The sequence below is a fragment of the Gymnoscopelus microlampas genome (genome assembly GCF_963454915.1).
Source record: "Gymnoscopelus microlampas genome assembly, chromosome: 8".
In the NCBI taxonomy this organism is placed as follows: domain Eukaryota; kingdom Metazoa; phylum Chordata; class Actinopteri; order Myctophiformes; family Myctophidae; genus Gymnoscopelus; species Gymnoscopelus microlampas.
The window spans coordinates 7,807,410-7,828,339 of NC_139945.1; the positions used below are offsets into that span (position 1 = coordinate 7,807,410).

Below are 20,930 nucleotides of genomic sequence, written 5' to 3' on the forward strand. Positions count from 1 at the left end.
AAAGGGTTTTTGCTGAGTGATGCTCTCAATTTGTAATGTATGTTTTATTTTTATAAGAGGCAAACTTAATGTTGAATGTTTTTGTTTTGTTTACGCTGTATGATTTGATGATTGACTGATTAAACATTGAACGCCACCTGTGAATGGGCGTGTATTCACTGTCATGATTTAGGTGTGTTCAATAAAAAGCTTGCTGATTTGCACTATACTCTACTTTCCTCCCTAAAATGTATAACGAACAGTGGAAATGTATTGTCCGGGTTTAATACATCCTTTGTGTGAACCCTTCCCATGAAATGGAGGACAATTATGTATGAAATACTCAACTATTAATTGATATTGATGTCAACGTGAAGCAGCACTGCTCTTTGACCGCAGCAACTTGTTCACCTAGACACAGACAAATTTTGACTTGATTTTTTTTTTTTTTTTTAATTAAATAACATAAGCCTAACCTAACCCTAACCCCGAAATAAAGTAACAAGGAAACGCCCAAAAACGTCCACAATCCGCGAAATAACCGCAAAATTGCGCGAGCGTGCATGTGCGCTGGGGGGGGGGGGGGGGGCGAAAACTGTCCCTGAGGCCCTGGTTGCCCCAGGTTCGATTCCAGGCCAGGTCAGCATATGTGTCGATGAAATGAAATTTGTCCCTGAGCAAGACTCTTAACCCCTAATTGCTCACAGGTTCTCATTGGAAACAAGACCGCAAGGACTTTCATGAACGACCTGTTAAAAGGAATTATCCTTATCCTATCTTTGCAATCGGTTTACAAAATAGTATATAGTGGACATGTGAGTTGGAACCAGAATACTCTGACTACCTGACAATAAAAAGTGATTGATGGAGTAATGAATACAAGAAACAATAACATTATTTTGTTACCACCTTTATTGAATACAATGGGTCATATTTTATGAGTTTTTGAATACAATGGGTCATATTTTATGACTTTTTACGGTGACTTCAATTGGAGAACTTATTCAGCAGCTTCTTTTCCCTGTAAAAATAGGAATATCATTTTAGATATTCAATATGAATCTTTAGTTAAATCATAGTTAAAGATAGTCAACATAATGAACCTTCATATTGAACAGGTATTACCTTGGTGTCACGACTTTTAGCTCTCATCTTGTTGACCTGGGATTCAGCGATGTCAGCACGCTCTTCAGCCTCCTCCAGCTCATGCTGAACCTTTCTGCACTTGGACAGGTGAGTGTTGGCTGCTTCCTCCTACAATATGATAGAGATGGTTCAAAGCCTCAATATTTGAAAAGAGCATCTTGCAAGTATAGTCCAAACAAGACAATTTCAGGAAATGATAGTGTGGTTGTGGACAATGCAGTAGCCAATGCTGCATGTTCATGAGTGACTTTGGACCACAGGTTCTCGATGGCAGCCGCAATTGAAAATTCATCACTATGTATATTTGTCTTACCGCTTCCTCAGCCTGCCTCTTGTAGCCCTTCACCTTCATCTGCAGTTTGTCTACCAGATCCTGAAGCCTGGCAAGATTCTTCTTGTCCTCTTCATTCTGAAGTGAGAGTGAATTTATAACATTAGTTGTATGTTCATGCAATCTATTTATTTTGTCAATGGCGTGATAGCCATTGAAGTGAACATGATATACAGTACCTGGTATGTCATCTCCTTCACTCTCCTCTCGTACTTGCGGACACCTTTAATAGCATCTGCTCCACCTCTCTGTGCAGCATCAACCTCTCCCTCCAGTTCACGCACCTTCACAGTTGAATTATACATAATCAAATTATTTATTCTTATTTCATTGACTATAAGCTGTGTTGAAGTAAACTATACACCTTACCCTAGACTCCAGTTTCTGGAGCTGCTTCTTGCCTCCCTTCATAGCCAGGGTCTCAGCCTCATCTAGACGGTGCTGCAGGTCCTTGACTGTGACCTCCAGGTTCTTCTTCATCCTCTCCAGGTGAGAGCTGGTGTCCTGCTCCTTCTTCAGCTCCTCGGCCATCATGGCGGCCTGGAAAGTCATTTTTGTACAAGATTAAATATACTTTGTTGTCCCGCAAGGAACAAATGATGCATCACACAGCACACTTGCCAAGAAAATCACAATATATAAGCATGGTACATAGATTATACTTAACCACACTAATAAGCGTGCTTAAATTCACATGTGAGTTTTTTTATGAAAGGTAATAAACAGATACTAGTGTCATAAGACCATAAGGAAACAAACCAGGTAGTTTAATACAATCACAGTATCTTAGTAGTCATCATATTCAGTAGTACAACTAGTTGTTGTTGCTATTAAATATCTTTATGGAGGATGGAATGAATAGATTGTTGAACGAGTTCAGTCTGCACTGTAGCATTCTGAACCATCTGCCTGAAGCCAGCACCTCAGAATGCTGGTTCACAATGTACTTTGTCTCCCCGAGCACATTTATCTGAAAATAGTGATGTTACTTTTCTCCCTATGATCTTCATCATGGCTGTTTGAATTAGACATGCAAGTTTAGGATTTAGTTCTAAAATGCATCCTCTGTTGTACCCTATAAGAGCAAAGGTTTTCAACATGCCATGAGCGAGCTGTATTGTATCGCATGTTGATATTAAGCATGCCATAAGGATATCTAATTGTCCTGCTATATTGGATAAGGGGTGGACATCGTAACTTACATCAGTGATGGCTTTCTTGGCCTTCTCCTCTGCATTCCTTGCTTCTTGAACGCTGTCGTCCACTTCACCTTGGACCTGGATCAGGTCAGCTTCAAGTTTCTTCTTGGTGTTCAAAAGGCTTGTGTTCTAAAATAAATATTCAGTTTAGAACAACAAAGCATTACTTGTATGTTAAATATTTGATGTTGATGTTGTTATTTGTTATGTAGAGTTTCTCATTGACTTACCTGAGAGTGCAACAGTCCAGCGCGCTCACTAGTATCTACCAGTTCTTGCTCAGCCACTTTGCGGCCTCTCTCTGTCTGTTCCAGAGCCACTCTCAGCTCCTCAATCTCAGCAACCATGAGGCCATTCCTACGCTCCACCATGGCAGCTTGCTCCTTCAGATCTTCTTGGGCTCTGAGAGCATCATCAAGGTGCAGTTGAGCATCCTAAAATAAATCACATTGGAGGTGGTCACGATAAGAGAAACATCAGAATGTGACCGCTCACTGCTCAGAGCAGTTCCACTGTTTGGATACATATCTAACTACTATGTTTTGCACCTTAAGTTGTCCCTGGACGTTCCTCAGCTGCTTCTGGGACTCTGAAGCCTGACGGTTGGCGTGACTCAGCTGAACTTCCATCTCATTCAGGTCTCCCTCCATCTTCTTCTTGATCCTCAGGGCATCGTTTCTGCTCCTGATCTCCGAGTCCAGTGTGCTCTGCATGGAGTCAATCACCCTCTGGCTGTTCCTCTTGATCTGCTCCATCTCCTCATCCTTCTCTGCCAGTTTCCTGTCCACCTCACCCTTGATCTGGTTGAGCTCCAGCTGGATACGAAGAATCTTGGACTCCTCGTGTTCCAGAGTACCCTAAAATGTAACACAGGATCAAAATGTAAGATCTTATACTGATACACTGTTTGAATATAAAACGTATTGAAATAAATCTAAAATATTGTAGCGACACTCTAAACTGTGATAGAACCCTGATTGCCAACTCACCAGTCCGGCACTCAACAGGCAACGCTAAGAGAGCTAGTTCGCTCAGAGGAGCGAGTCACGTCCGGGAAAATTCTGTGGAGTTGCTACCCTACCCCCCCATATGTAAGATTCTTGTAGGGGCCCTCATACAAGGTCATTATGATTATGCATGCACTTCATGGTATCACAACACCTCCAAGGCCCTAAAAACAAGGCTCCAAACATCCCAAAACAAACTTGTAAGGCTACTTCTTGGCCTCAATTACAAAACCCATCTAACCCATGCCCATTTTGCTAGGCTTGGGTGGCTTAGGGTTGAGGACAGAGTACAGCAACTTGCTATGGGCCTGGTCTTCAAGATACACCACAACATTGGGATCCCCCTGTATTTGTCAAAATACTTCCAAAATGTTAATCAAGTCCATGATCATAACACCAGAGGCAGCTCCACAAACCATGTTCAACCCAGATTTGGCACAACAAAGGGAATGAACTCTTTCTCATGCTATTCATCTAAAATGTGGAATGCCCTACCAAAAGGAGTAAAGGAGTGTAAAACCCTACTCACTTTCAAAAATGCCCTAAAGATACACCTTCAGGAGGCTGCAATTCAAAAATGGCCCCTGTCCAAGTCCTAACCTACCCCATGTCCTAACCTAACCTACCCCCCCCCCCCCCTCTCTTTCTTTTTTGTACATATTTTTCACCCTTCATACTTCATACCAGTAACCTGTAAACTGATTGTATGACATTCTGTATAGTAGTGTGTATATCTGTCTGTCTCTTATATGTCAACATGATTTGTGTGCATGGGGATCTCATCTTAAACAAGCTAAGTGCTTAATGAGCTATCCAGTTTAGTAGACCTTGTATTGCGAATTTGTACTTCCATGTACTGTTATGTACTGCCATGTACTGTTCTCATGTCTTACTAAATAAAGTACATCAATCAATCAATATGAGTCCAAGCGCTTAACACTCAACATTCCTCAAGCAAGAAGAGGCATCCCACTTTTGACACTAATGTAGCAAATAGTGCAACACCCTAAGCTGGGATCAAACCCTGATCACCAACTCACCACTCCGGCAATAATATCACCACTCCGGCAATAAACAGGCAATGCTAAGAGAGCTAGCTCGCTCAGAGACACTTCAGTGGGGTCGGTACACTTATAGACAATTGCATTCTTCTGCAGTTATACTGTACCTCTGCTTCCTCCAGGGCTGTCTGGATCTCTGACTTCTCTGTCTCCACCTGTTTCTTGGACTTCTCCAGCTCATGGACGGTCTTTCCAGTCTCACCAATCTGTTCAGTCAGGTCTGAGATCTCCTCTGCAAGTTGATTGAAAAGAATGAATGAGGAACTTTTCAGTCGGTCAAGTATTTTGTGTTTGAATAAAGTTGGTGTAGCCTAATCCACAATTGATCTTGAACTTTTGAAGAATTTGAAAGGCAAAATGATGACCCTTTGACACGTTAACAACACCAGCTTTTAGCTCAAAAGAAATATGCAAAAGATATTGAAGCAAAAATAAACTGTTGTTAAAAGAATGATGAAGAGAACACTCACGTTGCAGGTTCTTATTCTCACGCTTCATGGTCTCCAGTTGGTCCAGAGACTCCTCATAGGAATTCTTCATCTTAAACAACTCAGTGTTGAGAGAACGAGCCTCTTTCTGAGCTCCCTCCAACTCTGCCTGTCCCTCTTCATATTTCTGTTTCCATTCAGCCAAGACCTGCACAGCATTTGTAATGAAATGTGTCATTTACCCAACATTGAGGAGGCAAGATGTTTTATTATTTCTTAATAATGAACGTCAAAGCACCTTATCAAAGTTCCTCTGTTTCTTGTCAAGGTTGGCAGCCAAACCATTGGCCCTCTCCACATCAATCATGAGGTCTTCCACTTCACCCTGGAGTCTCTGTTTGGTCTTCTCCAGAGAGGCGCACTTGGAATTCACAGCCTCAATTTGCTCCTCAGCATCCTGAAGACGCTGGGCTAATTTCTTCCTGTTGATCAGTGTTGAATGAAATCAAATTACTGTGGGCAATATTTTGTATAGTGAGTGGTACCTGATAGTGTAAAATACTGATCACTGTATATAGTGGTAGCTGATAGTATAAAACACCGGTACCTGATAGTGTAAAACACTGATCACTGTATAATGAGTGGTACCTGATAGTGTAAAACACTGATCACTGTATATAGAGTGGTAGCTCATAGTGTAAAACATGGTACCTGATATGTAGTGTAAAATACTGATCACTATAAAGAGTGGTACCCGATATTGTAATAAACTGATCACTTACTTAGTATATAGTGTGGTACTTACTTAGCTTCCTCCAGCTCCTCAGTGCGTTGGACAGCATCAGTCTCATACTTGCTCCTCCACTGACAAACCTCAGCGTTGGCCTTGGACATTCCACGCTGCAGCTCCGCCTTGGCTTCCTGTTCCTCCTCAAACTGCTCCCTCAGAAGGTCACAGTCATGGCGAGCTGATTGCACACTATGAGCAAGGGCATTCTTTGCCTGTCAAAAGAAAATGGCCAAAATAATGTCAACTGAATGAAATTACCAAAAGTATAAAACTAGGCCTATTTGTAAAAAAAAAAAGGAAAATAAGAATCTGTTCCTCACCTTAACCTCCTCTTCAACGTGTCTCTTCAACTCCTCAATCTGCTGGGTGAAGGCCTGCTTACCTCTGGTGAGCTGAGAGACCAGAGCTTCTTTCTCCTCCAGTAGACGACCAAATTCACCTAGTTAGAAATTTGAATATTCGTTTCAAACATTTCAAAAAAATTATCAAAGTCACAGGATAACTCTTGATCAAAGCATTATCTCTAATTATGGTCAATTTGCTCAAGTACCATCGACAAACCATGTAGACAAGGTAGACTTTAAGATGAAAATGTACCGTTCTCTGTCAACAGTCTTGCTCTCTGAGCTCCAACATCATTGAGCTGGCGAACATTCTCATCACTCTTGGCCTTGATTTCACCAAGTTGGTCCTCAACGGTGCGGCACATCTTCTCAAGATTTCCCTGTTGATTAACATTGGACATATTCAATCACTGAAGTAATCTACAATGTATTCCCTCGTTTTTTTCTTGTAAAGTCAAGTCAAGTAAACAAGTCAAGAATTACACACAGGCATTCTATTATACCTTTGCCTTAGCAACAGCCTCCATGTTGCTGGACAGGTCATCGATCTCCATCTTGTATTCGCTCTTCTCCTTCTCCAGTTTCTGCTTAACACGCTGGAGGTTGTCGATCTGTTCACCCAGTTCAGCCACGCTGTCAGCCTGTTTCTTACGGAGGCCAGAGGCGGTGGCTTCATGCTGCAGGGTGGACTCTTCAAGGTCACGACGCAGCTTCTGGAACTCAGCCTCACGCTTCTTATTCATCTCGATCTGAGAAGCGGTGGCTCCACCAGCCTCCTCCAGCCTCTCACTGATCTCCTCAAGTTCCCTGGAGAGATCAGCTCTCTGCTTCTCCACCTTGGCACGAGCAGCACGTTCTGCCTCGATCTCCTCCTCCAGTTCTTCAATACGAGCCTTTCAAATTAATGGGTTACGGTTAGATTAACATCTGAAAATAATAATTCACTCTTACTTATTATTAACTCATTGACTGCCATTGATGTATTTTGACGTATCTTGGCTCAGAAACTCTGGCCGGGCTTATTTATTTATTTATTTACTCTGGCAGTTAATGAGTTTAATGATTTTACAGAAAATGTAAAAAAAAAAAAAAAACCTGGAGTTCTTTGATCTTCTTCTGTAGCTGAGCCCCCAAAGATTGTTCATCCTCAATCTTACTCAGAAGTTGGCTTGTTTCAAAGTCCTTCCTGTGGAATAAAGTACATCAATATTATAGTGTCATTCTGCAGGTGGTATCTCTCCATGACATTTCATATTGTTGGTCCACAGTACTTCTTTATCTTCTCGTCAGACTGTTGCTTGTCGTTCTCCAGGTCCATGATGGATTCCTGGGCCAGTTTCAGATCACCCTCCAGCTTTCTCTTGGCTCTCTCAAGGTCCATGCGGAGCTTCTTTTCTTGCTCCAGAGAACCCTCCAGCTGCACAATGATAAATTATTTGTACATCATTATTCAGTGAAACAATAAACATAATGTTATCCAGAACATCTGATTCACTTCATAAACTCACATCGTCAACTTGCTGCTCCAGCTTGGTCTTGGCCTTGGTCAGAGTGTTGACTTTGTCTTCCTCTGCCTGCAGGTCATCCAGGGTCTGCTGATGTGCCTCTTGGAGGGCCTTCTTTTCCTTGGTCAGCTTAGCAAGTCCCTCATCCTGAGAGGCCATCTCCTCAGTCAGGTTCTTCACCTGGTTAAGCAAAACAGAATGTGTTGTCATGGAATGGATCAGTGGTTCTCAAAGTGGATTCCAGGGACTCTCAGGGTTCCTTTCTGGGGGGGGGGGGGGAGGTCTAAATGACGCTTACAAGTCTGTAACTCTGACAGTATACAAATGGAGTTAAGGGGAGACCTTGAAATGTTTGAGAACCATTGGAATGGAGTGTACTATATCTTGATTAGACAGTTAGAGTGTATAATGTTGAACCTTGTTTTCAGTGGCGTGTTTCTCCTTCTCCACTTTAGCCAAGGTGAGCTCCAGGTCATCAATGTCCTTCTTGAGCTCAGAGCATTCATCCTCCAGCTTCCTCTTCTTGGCGGTCAGTTCAGCATTGATCTCCTCCTCGTCCTCCAGTCTCTCAGTCGTCTCTTTGACCTTTGCCTCCAACTGGATCTTACTTTTAATAAGACCCTCACATCTCTCCTCTGCATCATTCAATGCTTCATCTCCCTTGTGGTCAAGGAAAAAGAAAAAAACACAAGTGAGGGAACATGTCAACATTTGTTCTGGGTAAGGTATTTGAGATTTGTTTTGCAGCTGCTTGCTGGGGGGGGGGGGTACATTAACACAAGGGACATTAACAGACTGAACAAGCTGGTGAAAAAGGCAGGCTCTATCATTATTAGAGCCTGGACGGTGGTGGCAGAGGTGAGGACAAGGAATAAGAAGCTGGACGCTATCAACCTCCTCCGGAAGGATATACTATAGTAGCGCGTGGGTGAGTAATTAGCAGTGGCATATGCAGATTCACCCTCCCCCACAGAAGAGCCACAAATTGAATCAAGCCTTTGTGCTGGTGGCCATGCAGCTATACAATGATGCCAACAGCCTTTCGACCACCAGACATTCTCTGCCATGGTCTACACATCTACATTCTACATTAGATAAAATATTTAAGATAGGATGATAAACAATATGAATTATTAGCAACATTTCCTGTGCAAGTGTAGCTACTTACTGATGACGCTGCTTGTGCAAGGTTATTTTTCTCCTGCACCAGAGACACCAATTTCTCTTCCAGTGTCTTCTTCGTGGCCAGGGCAGAAGCCAGGTCAGTCTTCATCTTTTCATAGTTCTCCTTCATGTTGGCCAGCTCCTTCTCAGTCTCAGCGCTTTGCAGAAGAGGCTTGATCTTGTAGTACAGCTTCATCCATGGCCAGTGTTTCACATTGCAGAATGCGCGCACATTGAACTGTATGGCGTAAATGGCTTCTCTGTGGGAACACAGTTGCAGTGTATCATGAGTCATGATTGATTTGATTTGATTTTCGTCACAATATAACTTAAACCCAGGATATACACATAAAAGCGTAATGAAACACTTGTTTCCAATATGGTCCTGCAACATGAATAAAAATAAATAGTTGAATAAAATTACATAGCACCAATAAATTACATAGCACCAATAAATTACATTGCATGTCACATGAACTCACAAAATACAAAACCACTGAAAACAACCTTAAATCCCTAACAAAGCCTGTAACAGTATTTTCACACTGTTTTTATAGGAGAGTTTAGAATGAGTCTGCCTGACACACAGAGGCAGCTCATTCCAAAGAGAAATATAAAAGAAGTCTTGCCACAACCTTTGGTATCGCTAGTTTCATACCGATGTACAATTAACTTAGCATTACTCTTTGTGGATGTGGACCCCGAGCTGCAGATCGAGGGTTTCCTTGCAGGTTGTTGTTATAGTTGCTTTTATTGTGACATTATAGTTGTTATTGTTGTCATTATTATTTCTGTTGGTTTTATTGTTGTTTTCCTCCCCCCGACAAGGTGGCAGATGGTGGCAGCCTGGTTCTGCTCGAGTTTTCTTCCCCCGTTTAACACATTGCGTGCCAATCGCGTAGATCTATGCGAACCTAAATAATTGCGCAGCCTTTTTTTCTCCTCACTGAGCGCTGTTTAACATAAATCGCGACTACTGCAAAATGGAATGTCGCCGATTGAAACGGTCTTCTCTGGGCCACTCACACAGATACCCTGTGTGTTTACAAACAGTTTAACGTGCGACCTTAAGGTATTTAGCGAGGTCTGTGGCGACGTGGAAAAAACAAAAAAACAACAATAAATCGCTGGCACTGGTGAGTACATATGATATTAAACTCTGGTGTGGAATGTGTTAAGGGGAGTTTTTCCTTGCCACCTAAAGCTTTTATTATGGTGATTTGACACTTTAACAAAATTGTGTTGAACAGTAATGAAAATGTTTACATGGAAATAGAATAAATTATGTATTCAAAGTACCTCCTAGCCATCATCTTCACAAACTCCTTCCTCATGACGTAACCTCTTCCGAGGGCCTGAGTCATGGTGACCAGAGCAAACAGCTTTTCATCTCGCATCTCCTCAAGGACACCCAGCAGACCAGCTTTGAAGAACACCTGCACACAGTGTTACAAACACTTTAACTAAACAACTGTAAAATCAACTTTTAGTCCTCTGTCCATAATGTTAAAAAGTATTTGCAGTGTGTTTACCTTGGTGTGTCCGAACTTGTACTCATCTTGAGGTACGTCAATGGACCCAAGCAGCTTCTCTGAAGCTTTCTTGTTGTCCATGAACGCGCCGTCGGGACATGCGCTGGCATTCAGTACTTTGTACCTGTTTTGCAACAGTTCATGGTCATTTTGTGCTGGCATTCAGAACTTTGTACCTGTTTTGTAAAAGTGGGTCATTTTGCGTTAATAGGTGTGGAACTAAAAGCTGCTGGAAAAAGGAATTGATACCTCTGCTTGAAGTCAGCATATGGGATTCTGCTGGGGAAGCCCTTTCTACAGATTCTGATGCCCTCCAGCACACCGTTACACCTCAGCTGGTGGATAACCAGGAAGTTCTCCATCAGGCCTGTAAAGATGTTGCTTCATTATTATTATTAGGACAAAATAGTTATACACATTGGCCAAAGCTGCATTGAATGACCACCTCACAATCATTGTTTAAATGTTTATTTTCTGTGTTTACCTGGAGTCTTGGACTCGTTGGGAATCAAGCAGCGCACAAAGTGAGGATGAGTGCTCCTCAAATTGGTCATCAACACCCCCAAGTTCGCCTATTGAGAGATAAAATAGCCAATTAGGCTTATTATTAGTAAAAAGTTATAGAATAATGTACTTTTTCCCCCACTACAATTATTTGAACTTTTTAAATACTAGCTACTTTACAGATTTTTCTAACACATACATTAATCACTTAAGCCCTGTTTTAAACTTAAGCCATTCAAAGATAGCTGATCTACAAGCTCACAACATGTGATACAGAAATTGTTTAATTCCAACATGAAAAGATGTGCCTTTCTTACATTTCTTACATGGATATAATGTAGATCTTAATAATGCTTAATTCTTAAAGGGATATCATTTTGATAATAATGAATACATATTCTTACCCTGAAAGCACTAGACACAGTCTGCATGGAACCACCCTTCTTCTTGGCTCCCTTTGCTCCAGCCACTGAGGAGAACCGGGCAGAACAGGTTTTGGTGACAGAGGTTTGGGGAATTATAGGAGGATGAATTCATGCTCAGGTGGGGGATAGAACACATTATATTATATTATTATATTAATAAACAAACCTTCAGGCTCAGGTGGGGGATAGAACACATTATATTATATTATTATATTAATGAACAAACCTTCAGGCTCAGGTGGGGGATATAACACAGCCAGCAGCTTCACTGAAGACTTCTGGTACAGCTGCACCACAGAGTCGTTCAACGGGTCTTTATTCTTCTCTAGCCAGCCTGTGATGCTGTAGTCCACCGTTCCAGCGTAGTGAACCAGGGAGAAGTGGGCCTCACCCTTGCCTTTGGCAGGCTTGGGCTTCTCAAAGGCTTTACACTTTCCAAGATGTGTGCCATGCAACTTGTCGTTGAAAGTTTTGTCTGAAGCCTTTGGGAACATGCACTCCTCTTCAAGGATGGAGAAGATGCCCAAGGGCTTTGTAAAGGAGACAAAAGAGATAAATCACCATAAACAAAAACAATATTAACATCATGTCCATTAAAGCACAAAATAATTGTATACCTTCTCAATGAGCTCAATGCACACAGCCAAGTCCATGCCGAAGTCAATGAGATCCCATGGGATTCCTTCTTTTTTGTATTCCTCTTGTTCCAGAACAAACATGGTGTGGTTGAAAAACTGTTGCAGTTTCTCATTAGTGAAGTTGATGCAAAGCTGCTCCAGGGTGTTGAACTGTGAGTGGAAATATCATTAGCCTGCTGTCTCTTAAAGTCTTTGTGACATAAATAATGACTATCCCACTTAAACAAGTCCATACCACTTAAAACAAGTCCATGCTTACATCAAAGATTTCAAAACCAGCAATGTCCAGCACACCAATGTAGTAGTTTCTCGGCTGCTTGGTGTCCAGCATCTCGTTGATCCTAATGACCATCCACAAGAACAGCTTCTCATAGATGGACTTGGCCAAGGCACCGACTGAGTTCATTACCTAAGGAAATAGGAACGTTATTTAGTAGGGGTGTGATTCAAACAATTCAGAATTTGGGCATTTAGCAGACACTCTTAATCCACAGCAATTTACTGTAAGCAAGGAAAACACGAGGCAATACATCATATGCATAGCAATAGTAATCTAGGATCATAGGTAAACCAATAACCTATCATCAGTCTAAACTGTATAACTCAAAAAATCAATAATCTGTACATTGAAACTATACACACTAGAATGCCAGGTCTAGAAATGAACCTGGCATCTGTCTACATAACATGCTATCTAAATTACATTTTAGCCTTTGCATAAGCCTGCAAGGTCTTCAAGGCTAGGGCAAGTGCCACGGCAAGTGTTAAAGGCTAGGGTGGAGTCTGACGAGTTGAGTCTTCAGATTACGGTGGAAGATTGGGAGTGAGTCTGCAGTTCTAACTGCAATGTTCGTTCCACAGTTTGGAAGCCAGAAGGGAGAGTCTGTCCGGGGTGTTTTAGGGAAGATTCTGACAGCTTCCCTGTGTTAGCCACGCCTGCCAACTTTAGATGTATCTAATATATATGATATATATGAAAAATCTAACATATCTGTCTTGATCACATGACTATAGAGATAAAAAATATTTTACATAAGTCGGCCTCCTGTTGGCGCTATATAAGGCAGATGTGAAAAATGCAGAGCAAAGGTTTTTCCTTGGTCTCTAGGGAGTGCATATACAAAGTTTTACTCAGATCCTGCAGGTTATAGGTAAAAACGCAAATCGGCGGCCTGTTATTGCACGATACTGTGTACCGATTTGCGTGATGTTTGGACAAAATCTGTAGAAGTAATATAAAAATTTCTTTTTTAAAAATCGGCCTCCTGGTGGCGCTATATCAGGCCTATCTGAAAGAACTCTACTCTGGCCTCCAGGGAGTGTGCCTGCACATTTTCGATGCAAGCAGCCCAACGGTGCCGCGCACACACGGACGGACGGACAGACACGGTGCAAAGCATATTCTCTTCCACGCCTTCGGCGAGACATTAATGTTGGAGGATCATTTTAATTACAGAAGATGATTTAAGACAGGCTGGAAACAACTCAAAAAGATATTAGAGTTCTTATGGTATACTGTGTTGAGAATATAAGGTGTGTATGAAATCAGAACATGGAAATAATGTAACTTACTCACCTGTGGCACAGTTTGTCCTTTAGTGACATACTCGTTTCCGACTTTCACTCTGGGGTAGCAATATGCCTTAAGCATATCGCCTGAGTTCATACCCAACAGGTAGCAAATCTTGTCAGCCACTGAAATGTTCATACAATTTGCAATTAACAATTTAGGCATTTAGCAGACGCTCTTAATCTAGAGTGACTTTCAGTAAGTAAGATAACCACAAGGTCAAATGCATAGAGGTAGTAATCTAGGATCATAGGTAAACCAGGTAAATCAGTCTAAACTGTAGAATATAAAAAAATAAGAATGGAAATATATTGAAAATATATTTAACTTAGTTCATTTAGAATATAAGTAAATACAATACTAATGCCAAAGTCAGTATTATTTTCATTCCTTAGTTGAAGATGCAGCTCACCCTCCGTGATAATGATAAATAATAATTATTATAATGATAAAGATCAGCTCACCCTCTGTGCCATCAGGTTCTGCCTGTTCTTCACGCTGCTTCTGTTTGAACGTCAAGACCCCATGATGCATCACTGCACCGGTGAACTTGTAGATGTACTGTTTCTGCTCAGCGTCAAAGCCCAGGATGTCAATAGCCTCCTGATGTCAATAAGCAGAGATGTATTCAAAAGATTGAGAGTAAGCATTAGATTAACAAACATACTTTATAACTGTGTACATGTCAACAGTAACCAACATACAGTATACATACATTTGTATCTGCACATTTCTAAAGTGACACTTTAAGGACTTTTAAGACCTTTTAATACCTAATGAATAAAAAAGAAATAAAACGAACTAGAAAAAGTGCTCCTCGGAGCACAGGTCTCTACCAGGTCAGGTAGGTTATTGTGGCCTCCTGGTGGCACTATAATAGGCCAATGTGAAAAGGGTGCCATTTCTTCTTAGGCCTTTCACGGCAAGCGGACACTGCATTCATGATTTGAGGCATTTTGTTCCAAAAACGTGTTGTGCTAAATTAGACCTTCCGGTGGCGCTATAACAGGCCAATGTGGAAAGGGTGGCATTTCTTACTCGGCCTAGTGGGAATGTGCGTGCAAATTGTCACGGAAATCGCATGATTTAAGGCATTTTGTTCAAAACGGACTTATCCTGCAAACTTTGGAAGCCAATACTAGCCAATTAGGGTGGAATATGAAATATCGGACACATCCATCTTGATCACATCAACTATGGAGATACTGTGTACTGATTTGCGTGATTATTGGACAAAATAGCAAAAAATGGGTTTTACAAATGTGAGGCTCCTGGTGGCGCTTTAAAAGGCAGATGAGAAAAATGCAGGGCAAAGTTTTTTCCTTGGCCTCTAGGGAGTGTGCGTGCAAACTTTCACGCAGTTCGATGCAGTTATAGGTAAAAATGCGTATCGGCTTGTTATAGCACATCCATGAGGCTGATTTGAACTGTTTCAAGCAGCATTTCTTCCTCTGCCTAGTGGGAATATGCGTGCAAAGTTTCATGGAAATCGCATGCTGCATTTCAGGCATTTTTTCATGATTTGAGACATTTTGTTCAAAGCGAACCAATCCTGCAAACTTTGGAAGCCATTCTTAGCCAATTAGGATGGAATATGGAAAATCCAACAGATCCTTGTTGATCACATGACTATAGAGATACTGTGTACTGATTTGTTTGGACAAAATCTGTAGGATTCATATAAAAAACATGTGTTTTGAAAAGATCAGCCTCCTGGTGGTGCTATAACAGGCCAATCTGAAAAATTCGGGGCAGTGGTTCGGCATTTCTAATCCACGGAGTGTGTGCACAGTTTCGTAGCAACCGGGCCAACAGTGTCGGAGATAAGCTGCTCAAAGATAGACGGACGGACAGACGGGCAGGTCTCGGCCATGCCTTTTGGCCTGGCGGAGATAACAGGACCATTACTGCGTCAAAACAAAAGTAATCAACAAACTATAAAAATTGTCAATGATTGGCCAAATTGTCAAATCTTACCAAAGAAAGAGGCAAACAAATTGAAAATATGTAGATCTAGCTTCGCGTGGCCAGACAATATCACACGACACACTGCGTATGCAATTTTGATGCGATGCAATTTTGCAAAGGCAGATTCGTCTGGAACCAGGCTAATGTAGATCAGCTATTTTCACAATATGTATCTGTGGAACCGAGTAAAACTAAAACAACTGCTACAATTCCAAGTGCTTATCAGGGTGGGCGGGGGTCCCAGTTCAAATAGGATTATTTTGGGGGTCACGGCCTGAAAACCTTGAGAACCACTGCTTTAGAAAATATTGTTTGCAGAGCAACTGACTGCAGTGCACAGTGAGTATTAGAATGATTAAAATAATGTTCTCTTACATCAGTAGCGTCCAGTTCTGCTTTGTCGTCAATGCTGGCCACAGCGATCACACCCATGCTGATCAAGGGGAAGTCGTAGGGGTTGGCGGTGATCAGACACATTTCTTATAAGGGATTAAAAAAGGGTGAACTTTGTTTTTTTATTCATTCATTTATGTACTCACTGCATCATCAGTAATTCCACTTACCAATGATCTCAGGTTTGTGGTTGGTCATCATCTGGAAAAAGATGTGGTAACCTCTCTCTGCAGAAAGCTGGTAGGTCACTCTAGACTTCTCCAGCAGATCTATATGGGTTGTGCATAACTCATGATAATAATAATAATAAAAGTAATAATAATTATACTCTATGTGTGTGATGTGTGAATCTGTGAACTTCATACTTACATGTCTCAATATCAGCACTGGCCAGTTTACCCGTTGTGTTGAAATGGATTCTGATGAATTTACCCTGTTTGATATAGCACAATTTGTTGCATCACTCTACATTGTGGAATCATTGCAGGTTTTCTCATAAAATGTCATTATTTATACTTACAAAGCGAGAGGAGTTGTCATTCCTAATAGTCTTGGCATTACCATAGGCCTCCAGCAAGGGATTGGCTGCAATAATCTGATCCTCCAGTGACCCCTAGAATGTTTTAGACATCGCCATATTTAAAATTTAGTCAGAATTATTTTAAATTGAATTGCTATATTGCATATAAATGCTTCATGTTCAAAAAAATGTTTTTTTGTTAATGTTAATGTATATATACCTTGATTTTACCGCTATCGGCCGCACATTTTTCTCCACTAGAACTAGCTGCTGTTGCAAAGTACTGGATGACACGCTTGGTGTTCACAGTCTTTCCAGCACCGGATTCTCCACTGGTTATAAATGCATACATTCAGAGAAATGCAGTTAGTGAATTTGTGTACAATGTTCTTTTTGTATGCCTAGTAGATGGGAAACTTACGTGATCAGGACAGACTGGTTCTCTTTATCTGTAAAATGTAAAGCAAACTTTTAGTCATGGATACAGCACAAAACCATTATAGTTATATATTATTTACATTGTCCTCCTGACTAGTACGTACCCATCAGCATGAACTGATAAGCGTTGTCAGAGACAGAGAAGATGTGGGGTGGAGCCTCAATACGCTTCTTGCCTCTGTAGGCATTTACAACATCCTGGTCGTACACTGGGAGCCACTTGTAGGGGTTCACAGTTGCACAAAACAAGCCAGAGTAGGTCTGAAGGGGAGAAGAGAGGGAACATTAACAAAATACAACATAACACTGAGCATGCCACATATCTGGGACAACGGATCACTACAGCTTGGATTACAGTCAAGACTTGCAAGTGGCATCAACGAATGAGCAAGTTAACTTCAGAACCATGAGTTTGTTTGCGATTGTTTTTCTATGGTTTTCACTTGATGATATAACTTGTACTCTCTACTTGTTCTTTCTTTGCTATCGACAGGTGCAATACTGTACTGTTCTCAGCATGTAGAAAACCTCACATAGATCATCCATGCTGCATAACGCTCTTTGAGGTTATACAGGACAGTGGCTTCAGTGAGGTGGGTCATCATGGCCATGTCCTCAATTTTGTCATACTTGGGAGGGTTCATAGGGGTGACATCATCCTCCTTTGCAACTCTTTCCTAAAAAAAAATAAAGCACAATTTCAGAATGTATTGTGATTACAGTTGTACTGTGTCACTATTTGATTTTAATACACCTCTAGCTACCTCTTTCGTGTCGAGCATTTCCACGGTGACTTTGGCACCGTCCTTCTTTATGATTTTACACTTGAGATACAGCTCCTTAGGATCAGTCACAAATGCTGCAGTTTTGGCATCAAAGGGTGCAGCTTGAGACGCCATTCTCTCCCTCTCTGGCTTACGGAGGTAAATGGCGGCCTTGCCATACTGCTCCATCTCTGCGTCCGTACTCATGGTGGCGGCTTTCTGTAGACAGACAAATACATGGTGTTGATGCCTTTGCTGACTGAGATCTGAGCAGATAAATGTATGTATATTCTTCTAAGCTGTATCTTATTTTAGGTTTAATAGAAATCTTATGAACACTCACTTTTTCCCTCTAGTAGGAAGTGCAACTTGTGTGGAAAAAGTGTGGAGAAAAAACAACACATCATTTTGAGGACACAAACATGACTTGAATGATACACTTTAATACACATTTATATATCTATCTATCCATTAAATAACATTATATAAATCCCTAATGAAGATATCAATGACTGTTAACTAGAAAAAAAACACTACTCAGTAAGAGAGAGAGAGAGAGAGAGAGAGAGAGAGAGAGAGAGAGAGAGAGAGAGAGAGAGAGAGAGAGAGAGAGAGAGAGAGAGAGAGAGAGAGAGAGAGAGAGAGAGAGAGAGAGAGAGAGAGAGAGAGAGAGAGAGAGAGAGAGAGAGAGAGAGAGAGAGAGAGAGAGAGAGAGAGAGAGAGAGAGAGAGAGAGAGAGAGAGAGATAAAGAGAGTGAGTGAGAGAGAGAGATAAAGAGAGTGAGTGAGAGAGAGAGACAGAGAGACACAGAGAGAGAGAGAGAGAGAGAGCGAGAGAGAGAGAGGAAAATCCTATTTCTAATGCGTTCCACAACTGAGTAGAGTGATATATTTTAGAATTATTTGCATGCAATGTAATAACATTATATTTGCTCATTCAGATTTTTGTTGTTGCATCACCTTATTTCTTTTTTGATTTCAACCACAATAGTTTGTTCCTTTTTAATTCTTTAGTGAAGCAATACTAGATTTATTCTTATACACTTTCATTCCCTTGCATGAATTAAGGTTACAGTACAGTAAAAGCATTGTTAAATTAATATAATAATGACTCCAATAGATGCATAAACAGTCAGCCACTTTGCCTAAAGTGTTTCTCAGATAATCAAACAAACAAAACATCAATGTTACTTCTACTTGTAAAGAACAAATCTTCATGAATATACTTGAGTACTAAAAGTGAAAAGTATGTTGCATTAAAAGTACTCTTAGTAAGTACAATTCGTTCAAAAGGTGAGTTGAGTAAATGTACTCTTCCCACCTCTGGTTACATATGTTTGTAGGCCTAAAAGACAACTGGATACATTTACGTGTAACAGCTAACATAATACATTTACGTACATGGCTAACATGACTAATACATTTAAATGGCTATGACAGGACTAATACATTTAAATGGCTATGAATATCTAACGTCTCTAATGCATTTATATGTCTAGTATGAATAGCTAACATGTCTAATAAATTAATATGACTATGATGGAGAGATGTAGTCTCACTCACCAGCAAGTGGAACTCTGAACTCCCACAATGGCTCTATGTCAACCATCTCAGCCTGCTTATATATTGGTGTTTATTGCATGCTTTGCAGAAAGTAAAAGCAGGACTTGCCTTAAAAGGTCCCTTAATTACAGTTGACATTGTGATAGTATCGGTTTAGTCATTAAACTATTTAAAGTCTATTAATAAGCCACATCAAGCAACTGTAAATGATACTTCCAACATTCAGACCATACTTGGTATGGGGTGAATGGGGTGAACTTGCTTCGTGGTTAATATCTATTTGCCAGTGGCTATTAAATGTAATCACTGCTGACTGCACACAAATAATCTGTATAACTGGGAGGGCAAGGGTGCTGGGTTTCTTCACTATGTCTTGTCAAATACATTTGGAATAAGTTAATATTCAGTGGTGGATAGTATACGATAAGTACATTTTGCTGCTGATAGCTTACTTATACGTACATACTTTGTATGTAGGCATGTCTGACATGTCTGGCTGGGATAAAGGTTTGGCCCTTGCCCTCTAATGTCATCCCATAATAAAGTGACATACTTCAATGTTATTTTCATCCCTTGTACTCATCACATTTCATTTCAGCATCAAATGATTCATTAACAGACTATGTAATGTATTGCACACTCAGCCTCTCTCACACAGCTGATACAGTCCAAGATTGTCACAGATTGCAAATCAAATCAAGCAGATATACAAAATAGCCTAAACACAAAGAGGCTTTAATGAATAGATACTAATAATAATGAATAGACTCAGGCATAACCTCTGACTGTATTAGGGTTGTAGTCGAGACCACCTAAAGCGAGTCCAAGTCAAGACCAAGTCCGAGGGGTGGGGGCGTGTCCGAGTCAAGGCCGAGTGTGGGAGGCCAGGGAGGGGGTCGAGACCGAGAACGACGAGAGTCAAGACCGAGACCGACGGGAGGTGAGACCGAGTCGAGACGGAGACCAGAATCATTGTTTTCTTTTCTTATTTGATAGGTACAGAAAACAATCTTGATCTGAAACACTGCAATTATATGTTACTGACTTTGGAAAAGCTCAAAATTGGGTATACTAACTTTAGTTACTATAGTTACTTTGCAGATATACATTATAAAAAATACAAGCTCGCGATCTGCAATTTTCAAACATTTTAGTACTTTTACTTTTGGTACTTTAAGTATATTTTGTAGCCAATACTTTTGTACTTTTACTCAAGTAACATTTTGAACACATGCCTTTTACTTGTAACAGAGTATGTGCCTCATGCATACAGGTTAATGCTTTTACTGTATATTCATGGTGAAAACGTTTGTGGATGTAGGCTACTTAATTTTTCATTGCATGAAATAAATAGGACGCTCGTGGGTATAGGGATCTAAGATGAAAGCAGAAAGACGTAAGTCTCCCTGTGCGTAATTACGCACAATGTGGTACAACAGAATAGATCATTTAAGTGATTTGCACACTTACACGTAGGTTATATCAACAGACAAGCCGACGATGGTATAGGATCAGTATAGGTATAGGTCGGGATCTAATGTTAATTCATGTTTTTAGTTTTGCTGCTTGGACTGAGATATTTACTGCAGTGAGTGACACAGTATAATGTGCGCAAGGAAACCTTACTGAAAGCAGTCTCTAATCATCTTTAGAGAACCGTG

The 20,930-nt window shown here is 40.8% G+C and overlaps 1 protein-coding gene across 1 annotated transcript; it reads right to left on the bottom strand.

Moving 5' to 3' along the window:
- Positions 1 to 852: 852 nt before the first annotated feature.
- LOC311050682 (myosin heavy chain, fast skeletal muscle-like) lies at positions 853 to 19,302 on the bottom strand. Its single transcript, XM_084064767.1, has 41 exons — positions 19,270 to 19,302; positions 18,050 to 18,074; positions 17,707 to 17,925; positions 17,476 to 17,619; positions 17,047 to 17,203; positions 16,926 to 16,953; positions 16,725 to 16,836; positions 16,505 to 16,597; positions 16,354 to 16,417; positions 16,155 to 16,253; positions 15,967 to 16,070; positions 14,088 to 14,226; positions 13,630 to 13,748; positions 12,313 to 12,462; positions 12,033 to 12,203; positions 11,642 to 11,945; positions 11,395 to 11,459; positions 10,971 to 11,058; positions 10,736 to 10,853; positions 10,487 to 10,610; positions 10,254 to 10,390; positions 8,959 to 9,214; positions 8,208 to 8,450; positions 7,794 to 7,970; positions 7,557 to 7,702; positions 7,381 to 7,471; positions 6,789 to 7,178; positions 6,539 to 6,665; positions 6,262 to 6,380; positions 5,957 to 6,153; positions 5,450 to 5,633; positions 5,194 to 5,359; positions 4,831 to 4,955; positions 3,204 to 3,512; positions 2,886 to 3,089; positions 2,659 to 2,784; positions 1,826 to 1,996; positions 1,636 to 1,740; positions 1,439 to 1,534; positions 1,105 to 1,233; positions 853 to 1,000 (listed from the first exon to the last, which is right to left on the bottom strand). Exons 3-41 carry the CDS (start codon positions 17,911 to 17,913, stop codon positions 980 to 982), a joined length of 5,805 nt encoding a protein of 1,934 aa, XP_083920893.1. The 5' UTR covers positions 17,914 to 17,925; positions 18,050 to 18,074; positions 19,270 to 19,302; the 3' UTR covers positions 853 to 979.
- Between the last annotated feature and the right edge of the window lie 1,628 nt (positions 19,303 to 20,930).

What these genes read in the sequence shown, in the direction of transcription:
- LOC311050682 (XM_084064767.1), bottom strand. Translation starts at nt 17,913, where the DNA reads ATGAGTACGGACGCAGAGATGGAGCAGTATGGCAAGGCCGCCATTTAC. An exon ending in GCATTGAGCTCATTGAGAAG is followed by an intron (nt 11,946 to 12,032) that starts GTATACAATTAT and finishes TCCTTTACAAAG; the next exon opens with CCCTTGGGCATCTTCTCCAT. An exon ending in TGAAGGAGATGACATACCAG is followed by an intron (nt 1,535 to 1,635) that starts GTACTGTATATC and finishes CTCTCACTTCAG; the next exon opens with AATGAAGAGGACAAGAAGAA.